Source organism: Muscardinus avellanarius (genome assembly GCF_963383645.1).
Source record: "Muscardinus avellanarius genome assembly, chromosome: 8".
Lineage (NCBI taxonomy): Eukaryota > Metazoa > Chordata > Mammalia > Rodentia > Gliridae > Muscardinus > Muscardinus avellanarius.
Window position 1 is genome coordinate 38,845,731 of NC_137794.1, and position 9,213 is coordinate 38,854,943.

The window sequence follows — 9,213 nt, forward strand, 5'->3', positions numbered from 1 at the left end:
AAGCAGATTATTAGTAGAAGTGTGGGGTTGTTGGTTCTCTGAAATCCTTAGAAGTATAAATTTATCTGTATGTTTGTGTGAAATCTTTACTTATAATATATGCTAGTGGTTGTCTAGCAAGTTCATCAACCTTAATTTTTAAATTGTTCTTTGGGGGAGATTTTTTATTGGAACATACCAATAGTCTGTTTAAACTAATAGGCATTTAAAAATTGTTTCTTTTCTCTAGATTTGATGTTGAGTTTGTTCTCTCAGCACCAACTTCTGAATGGAATGGCAGACAGGGATACATTTCACCAGCTCTTCTTTCTGAATTTTTTAAAAGAAGTTTAGAAGTATCCAAAGTTTTCTTCTGCATTTGTGGACCAGTGCCATTTACAGAACAGGGATTACGGTGAGTAGCAGTGTGGTAGGAAACAGAATGGCCAGCACCCTGAAATGAAGATCTTCCATAAAAAGTTGACTCTGGCCAGGTGTAGTGGCACACACTTATAATCCTAGTACTTGGGAGACAGGAGGATCACAGGTTCTCAGCCAGCCTTAGCTACTTAGGCTTTCCACAACTTAGACCCTATTTCAGAATAAAGAATAAAAAATAGGACTCAGTGAGACCCTGTTTCAAAAAATAAAGGATAAAAAATAGGGATGAGGGTGTAGCTTAGAGGCCAACTGCCCCTGGGTTCCATCCTCAGTACCACACACACACACACACACAAAAAAAAAAAAAAAAAAAAAAATTTAGGGCTGGGGGTATATCTTGGAGGTAGAATGCTTCTGGGTTCAAACCCCGGTTCTGCATTTTAAAAAAATGTAGTTACTTAGTGAGACCCTGTTTGCAAATAAAATACAAAATAGGTTGGAGGTATAGCCCAGATGTAGAAGGCCCCTGGATTCTATCCCCAGGACCACACACACAAAAAATGTAGTTGACTCTTCTCTTAGTTCTTCATGCTAATGTGAACTATGCTTTAATAATCTGTTATAGCTTGCGAAGTTAGTGATGTTTTCAGTCTCCATACAGGTGAAGGGTAGAGACCATGATAATGGGTAGTGTCAGATATAACACTAATGTAAGATACAGCCAGAACTCAGTGTCCTTTGCCAATGGCTGGCAGTATGGACAATCATGAGACTGGTGCTACTATCTTATTTGGAACATTGGGCTCAATATTCTTTTCCACCAAAGTCTTATACATAGTAATTATTCAGCAATGTTTGTCTTCATTATATTCTTCAGTATTCATTTTCTGCAGCTGGGTGAAAGCTAGTAAATAATACAGTGATTCAAAACCAGGCGGCAAGACAAAAGGAGAGACTGAAACATAAAGCAAGACTACAGTTGAACCCTAAATGAAAAATCAGTGGTGGTGCCATCCTATTTGAAATTCACCTGATAACTCCAAAATGACATTTAAAATGTTTGGTTAAATGTAGCCACTAGCCAGGCATGGTGGCACAGGCTTATAATCCCAGTGCTTGGGAGGCTGAGACAGGAGGCTCGCACAGGTTCGAAGCCAGCCTCAGCTACTTAGTGAGGCTGTCAGCAACTGAGTGACCCTGTTTCCAAATAAAGTATAAAATAGGTCTGGGAGAAGAGCCCAGAGGTAGAAAAGCCCCCGGGTTCCACCCCCAGTACCATAAAAACTAACTAACTAAATAAATAAAGTCACTATTGGGTCTCTAGATTATTTTAAAGTATAGCTACCTTATATGTCCTATTCTTTAGAATATCTTGATGAGTACTTTATAGATTTCGGCATAATAATACTTTTCAGGGATTGAGAAACTTTTTAACTTTGGAAGACTGGCTGAGAAGAATCTCTTGTGCAGCCATCCCAGTAAAACTAGACTATATTCTCCTGTGGGTATTGGTCTTCTTGGAGCTGGGGACCCTGGCTTCCTTGCTGTGGTTCCTTATGAGATAGGTAGCACACTCCTTACCTGTTGGAGTTCAGGGCATGTGCATTAACGAAGGGTAGTCATGACCTTTGTGTTCTTGCATTTTAAAATCAGTTGTAATCTGTAGAGCTCTCTCTTTTCAGTTTTGCCTCAGAACTCACCTTCCATTCAATGCTGCACTAGCAGGCTTCCCCAGAAACCCAGGGAGTGACATTAATCATCACACATGGATCCCTCAGGTTGCTCAGCTTTGAACGTGCTATGTGCTGCCCTTTGAGTTGGAACTTGATTCAAATCAGTACGTGGAGTTCATAGCATCTGGCCTTGTGACTCAGTTTAGGACTCATTTCTATGATTTCCAGTCTCTTGGTATGACCATCCCTCACTGTCTTAATGGATGTAATGTATCTTTCAAATTTGATAATTACATAAAACTTTTGTTATAGTTTTTGTTTTTCTGTGAAGTGACTTTCTTTGACATACTTGTTCCCAGGACTGTCCAAAGTTAATCTCATATCTGTTACATAGGTTATAAGTAGTAGTCGGCCCTTAATATCAATGAGTTCCATCCACATCCATGGATCTAGCCAACAGTAGATAAAAAATATTTGAAAAAATTGAATCTGAACTAGACATGTAGAGACATTTTTGGTCATTTTTCTCTAGACAATGTAACAATTTTTTAGAATATTTACGTTTGACTAGGTTTTGAAAATAACCTAGAGATCATTTAAAATACAGAGGAAGATAAACTATATAGGATGTAAAATTCTGCCATTTGTTTATGTAAGTATGTATATGTACTAAGGATCGAACCCAGGGGCATTCTACCTACAGCCCACATCCCCAGCCCTTTTTATTTTTTGTTTTATTTTTTATCTTGCTAGGTTGCCGAGAATCTCACTGAGTTGCTGAGGCTATTCTCAAACATGTGATCCTCCTGTCAGATTCCCAAGTACTGGGATTACAGGCATGCGCCACTGAGCCTGGCTCTTTTGCCATTTTATGTAAGGGACTTGAGCATCCACTGATTTTGGTATTGATGAGTGGGCCTAGAACCAGCCTCTTGGTATGACCATCCCTAACATATTCTCTATATTTGATAAACATTTGTTGACTTGTATCATATGATAAGAAAAAGACTCAGAACCCTATTTTTTTAAATGTAATTCCTTGGTCAAGTAATGATCCCTTGATCTACTCACTGCCTACTTTATTATAGAAATGAATAAGACAATCTCAGCTTCAAGACCCACAGTGGTGAAAATGAGTATAGATACTAATAACAAAAATCCGACTCAGAACAGCATAATGCTCATGCTAGAGATAAAATCAAGGTGTTGTGGAAATTCAGGGAGGGACAGGTTACTTTTAGGAGTGTGTTTACTGAGAAGATAGAAACTACAGGGTCAGAAAAGACCTATGCTTTGGATGATGACTAAAATGTCAGGAGGTGGAGAAGGATAGTACGGGGGCAGGTGAGACATCTAGGAAACTGGACTGGTTTGGCTAGAGTGGTGCCCCCTGCCCTGGGGAAGGCAGGATGCATGGCTGCAAAAGCAGGCTGGGCTCTCACAGTGAGAGACTTGGCTGCTGCATCAGAACTTCTGTGCCTGCTTTTCTGACCCTTCTCGTGAATGTGAGTGCTCTGGGAGCTGCTAGTTGGGGTTCTGATCCCAGCTCTACTGCTTGGAACCATTGTACATTTCCTGGGTGTCCTCAGGTCAGCTACTTAACCTTTCTGAGTTTGAGTACACTAGCCTGAACAGAATAAACAATGATACTTAAGCATAGCTTATATTAACATAAGTTAACACAGTAACTACATATGCTTTAGTAAGTACTAAATAAATGGTTTTATTTTCAGCAGCATTCTAAACAGAGCCACTCTTTTTAGTCTCCATTTATAATTTTCCAGATTGAATTCTATTTCAGCAGCATGTTTTTCCTGCTCAGTGAGGGATAATGAAGGTAGAATGCTGCAGGAATCTACTTCTTACCTTGAAAACTGGTGAATAAAGGAGGGAAAGCAAGCATTTATTCTAACTTTTCCATATGAGCCATGCTGCTGGATAACCACATAATAAATGAGAAGTTTTTCTTTACAGAACTTCTCAGCTGGTTAATGAAGAAAGATTGATAAACATAGAATATTGCCAATTTTTTCCCTAATGAACTATACATAGACCATCCATGGCTCTTAGCTTCCTAGTAAGAGAAGCAGCTACCTAGTATGTGTTCTGGCTAGAAGAACAGTGCCTATGAAATAACCTTGTCAAAAAGAATCACACTGCATCTGATCAGTCCTCATGATCCAGTAGGACCCAGGAATATGTTATTAAAGAATATGACCAAGATAAAGCAAAATAAGGACTTGGGACACTCAACAAAGATCTGGTTTTTTCAACGTATAAATTGTAGGGCATGGTGGAGGATGGTAGAAAGGAGGGAAATATAGATCAAAATAAAGGGATTATTAGCCAGTTGTGCTGAGTAAATTATAATTAGATCATGGCCCAAACAAGTTTAGAAGTCATGGCATTTATGAAACATTTGAAAGTTGGAATGCTGATTAGATATTTGATGATATTCAGGAATTATTGTCTTTTTTTTTTTTTTTTTTTTTTTTTTTTTTGCATTACTGGGGATGGAACCCAGGGGCATTCTACCTCCAAGCTACACCCCCGGTCCTATTTTTAGTCTTTTAATTTTTGAAACAGAGTCTCACTGAGTTGCAAAGGACCTCACTATATTGTCATTTTTTAAGAAGTGATAATTGTGTTTTTTTAAAAACAAAAATATGAAAAAGTACTGTGATATGATGGTAAACTTTAATCTTGTTTCTTTATTTTTAAACATTTTCCTTAAACATGTGCTTCTAACTTGTTTTTCAGGTTTCTGCATGATCTTAACTTTTCCAAAGATGAGATCCATGTTTTTACAGCATAACAAAGATCTGTCATTGTCCTTTATTCAACTAGTTTATCTACATTTGTGACTGCTTGGGATTTTTAAGAGAACAGTTTTGTATGTACTTAAGAGGTTAAGTAGAATTCAGGCTTCCGTTTCATAAATGAAATCAAATGTCTCTGCAGTACAAGTCATTTCTTGGCTTTATTTTGTACCATAACTTATTTTAGTACTGATAACTTGACCTGAAAAGTCAATCATGGCAACAAATACATACAGGATTCTTTATGAATTACAAATTTCCTTACCATTGAAGTTGTATCACTGTTTTACAGTAAGCATTTATGTTTTATGACAAAGTAAATGATCACTTTGATCATATTTCTATGCTGTAAAATGTTTTATTAGCAATACAGATTAAATTTTACATTGCACTGTTAACTCAGGAAATGATCCTTTATTTCATTGTTATTATTATTAAAATGTGGAATGCTGTAACTTATTAAGTGATTCAAACAATTTTCTGTGTGTATATGGCATTGATGCAGAGTAGAATAAAATTATCTTTAAGTACTTTTTAATCCTTGTGGTAGAAATGTGGTTGAATGCAATAATCTTAGACCAGTGTCTTAAAGGGAGTTTTAAAAGGCACCAATAAGAGTATAGACACTTCACACAGGCAGGATTAGCTTAGAGAGCTTAAGAGAACCTTTTGACAGCTGTTTTGATTCTTAGCCAAAGCCAAAGGCATCAGAAAAGAGAAAGTTAAAGTATAGCATCTAGTCCATGGCATAAAGTAATCATTTGCTGCTATGGAATGAGTTAAATTTTAATTCTTCTGAATCCATCTAACCCAGTTGGCAAAGGAGGAGCATTCTGTCCTAAACAGTTCTCTTCCCAGCTGGCTGCCTTCCCAGCAGCTGCACATCAGCAGGGCGCTCTCCCTGGCCACATGTGGGCAGCTTGTTTTCTCTCCCTGCCAGTGTGGCAACCTTCAGTCCCTTCACAGGCTGCGGTTCAAAGAGTATCAAGCAAAGTCATTGTGAGCTTTTCACAGGAAAACTGGTGAACGCATAGGTGGCTATTGCATAGGCTAACTTGGATTTTTTAGTTCTTAATGTCGTAGCTATATGTTTCATGGAAAAGGGAGTGGGAGGAATCTCTACCCTGCAGATGGTTTTGTAAGTAGCTAAATCTTGACTAAATGGATGGTGTACTCAAGAGGAACACAATATTAACATTTCACAAATTACAAACACCCAGCCTGTGACGCTTCCTCTGTGCAAATGGCTGGTTACACTCACTTCCTCTGTCCCTCTTCTGTATCTAGTCCCACCCTGTCCTGGGGCACAGAGCTCCCTACTGGCTAACCAGAGGTTTCTCTAGCACCATGCCTCCCTCTCTAGCATCATACCACCTTTTTTCCCTCTAAGGGAGATCATGGAGCACTTTAGGAGAAGGAAGGGGGGAGTCCATAATAAATCAATTAACTCTACCTTAGCCAACATCTTTCTTTCTCATTTTTTCTAACCCTCTTTTTTTTTTCCTTTCTCCAATCTTTTTCTAGCTACTTCAAGCAAACAATCTTTCTGCTATTCTCTATGTCTCTTCTTCATTCCCCTGTTGTTATACTTTAAAGCAAAAGAAAACCCACAAACATCTTCTGGGTAATCTCTACTCATGATTTTATCAATGTACAAGTTAATAATTCTCAACCTAGTGTCTCTAATTTGAGAATCAGCTGAGCTTCAGTTTCAATATCCAGTGGCCTCCTGGAAATGATCTGGATGTTCCACAATCTCCTCACACTCAATATGTCCCAAGCTGAACTTTCACTGTGGTCATCACCTCCCAAGTCTGTACCTCTTAAATTCTGTTGGGATCATTAGTATTTCCTTCCACCTACTCAGCTCGTCCTCAACATCCACGAGTCCCCTCTGACCCCCTCCATACCAGCTAATTCCTCAACTGGATTAGCACAGTAGCCTGACGATTGGGCTTCCTGTTGTAGTTTTGATCTCACTGAAGCCCATTATCAGTTCCAGTGCATTCTAGAAGGCCCTAGAGATAAATAGGGCCCCAGTCTTCCAAGTACAGCCATATACTGTGGGGTGCAGATGGGAATATAGACTACAACTTTTCTTGAGCAAACTACATATATTTGTAATAAAGATAGAATTATGTTTTGCTTTCCCTTGCTTTCTTTAAAAATATGTTTGTATACTCATTTTCTCATGCTGCTGGAACAAATTATCACAAACTCAGGGCTTGAAGCAACACCCACATATTATCTCACAGTTGTGTGGCCCAGAAATCTGAGCACAGTGTGGCTCAGCTGGGCCCTGTGCAGTGGGCTGCATGAGGCTGAAGCCAAGTTGTCACTGGGCTGGGCTCTTAGGGGCTCTGGTGAAGAATGTTCTTCAAGCCTCATTCAGTTATTGGTAGAATTCAGTTCCTTGCAGTTGTAGGACTATGTTTCCCATTTCCCTGCTGACTGTCAGGTAGGAGCCCAGCTTTGCTTCTAGAAGCTGCCCAGATGCCTTCTCATACCTCCTGTGTGGCCCCCGCCACCATTGTTGGGTGAAGTAGACCTTCTCATGCCTAGAACTTTTTTTTTTTTTTTTTTTTTTTTTTTTTGCCACAACCAAAGTTCATTGCTTTTAAAGGCTCATAGTTAGATTAGACCCAGCTGGGTATACAGGGTAATATTTCTATTTTTAAGATGTAGTTTTAATTACAGCTACAAGGTCCTTTATGCTGTGAAGCATAACATTCAAAGGTCACTTGCATTAAGGTATTGTAATTTCAGCAGGGTAGTCATTTTGTCTATCATAGTCTATAAAGAAAACAGAAAAGTTTGTTCAAGATAAGATGATTATATTTTGTCTCAATAGCATGACACACCCTCAATTTTTACGTTCACATGGTAGCGCAAAGGCTTGGCTACGGTCTCCTCTGTAGATGGCCTTCTGAGCCACATAAGCTTGTCCTCACTGCACATCACCTTTGAGCAGATGAACCAGACTCTGTGGTTTACACTATTTAGAGGTGTGACTAATAGATTATAAAAGTAAAACTTCAACCAGTCTCAGTGTCTTGGTATCTTTCAGCTTGATTTTATGATAAGTCATCTTCATCCAAGGTTATCAGTTTAACAAACCTCAAAATAGCCAGAGTGATCTATCTAAAATTCAGAAACACATTTACTTTCCTGGCTGGAATTCTCTTTTGATGCCCTTCTCCTGCTCATGGGATGGAGACTCTTGTTAAATATAAATATAAATAAATATAAATAAATATAAATAAATATAAATAAAACAATATTTATAAAGCCAAAAATTGGAAACAACCCAAATGTCCATTCATTGGATGTATGAAAGATCTATACTCTATCCACACAATGGAATTTTATTTGGCTACAAAAAGGAATGAAGTAACGATACTTGCTACGACATGGCTGAACCTGGAAAACATTATGCTGAATGAAAGAAGCCTGTCATAAAACACCACCATATGATTTGTACATATGAAATGTTTAGAAAAGGAAATCTATAAAATAATTAACAGTTGTTTATGGGGCACAGGAGTAGAGAATGATATAGAGTACTATTGTAGCAGAAGGGTATGGGATTTTTTTCTTTTGACGTAATGAAAATATTTTTAAATTGACATGTTAGTGCACAAACCTGCAAATATACCAAAATCTATTGTAATGTATACATATATATATATTTGGTGGTACTGGGGTTCCTGGAAGCCCTTCTACCTCTGGGCTACACTCCCAGACATATTTTTATATTTTTATTTGGAAACAGGGTCTCTTAAGCCAGCAAGGCTGGCTTCAAACCTGCGCGATCCTCCTGTCTCCGCCTCCCAAGCGCCGGGATTACAAGCATGTGCCACCATGCCCAGCTTAGTAGTGTATACCTTAAGGGGGTAAATTGTATAGCATATGAACTCTATCTCAAAAATATAAAAAAAAGTATTTAAATATTAAGATTGGCCGGGCATGGTGGAGCACGCTTGTAATCCCAGCATTCGGGAGGCTGAGACTGGAGGATCGCAGTTCACAGACAGCCTCAGCTACTTAGTAAGGCCCTTCCTCTGCAACTCAATGAGACCTGGTTTCAAAATAAAGAATAAAAAATAGGGAAGGGGTGTATCTCTGAGGTCTAATGCCCCTGGGTTTCATCCCCAGACCCCCCCCCAAAAAAAATTAAGATTGAACTAGAACATAAAAACACATACAGAATTTCTTTGAAAGAATATAAATCTTAAAAACCTTAAAAGGATTCAAAAGACTATGGTAAATACTGAGGAGAGTTAAGAATATCCAACATATAAATAGTCAATAGTAGTCCTTGAGGATGAGAATTCAAGGGAAAAATAGCAAGTACTAAAAAG

General features: G+C 38.4%; 1 protein-coding gene across 1 annotated transcript in view; it reads left to right on the top strand.

Annotated features, from left to right (window-relative positions):
* Positions 1-4,848, top strand: part of CYB5R4 (cytochrome b5 reductase 4) — a gene marked incomplete at its 3' end in the record, with an annotated part of 79,911 nt that extends 75,063 nt beyond the window's left edge. The window contains exons 15-16 of the mRNA XM_080700723.1: positions 230-394; positions 4,794-4,848. Of these exons, the coding sequence (XP_080556849.1) occupies positions 230-394; positions 4,794-4,848 (220 nt within the window). The remainder of the gene's footprint in view (positions 1-229; positions 395-4,793) is intronic.
* Between the last annotated feature and the right edge of the window lie 4,365 nt (positions 4,849-9,213).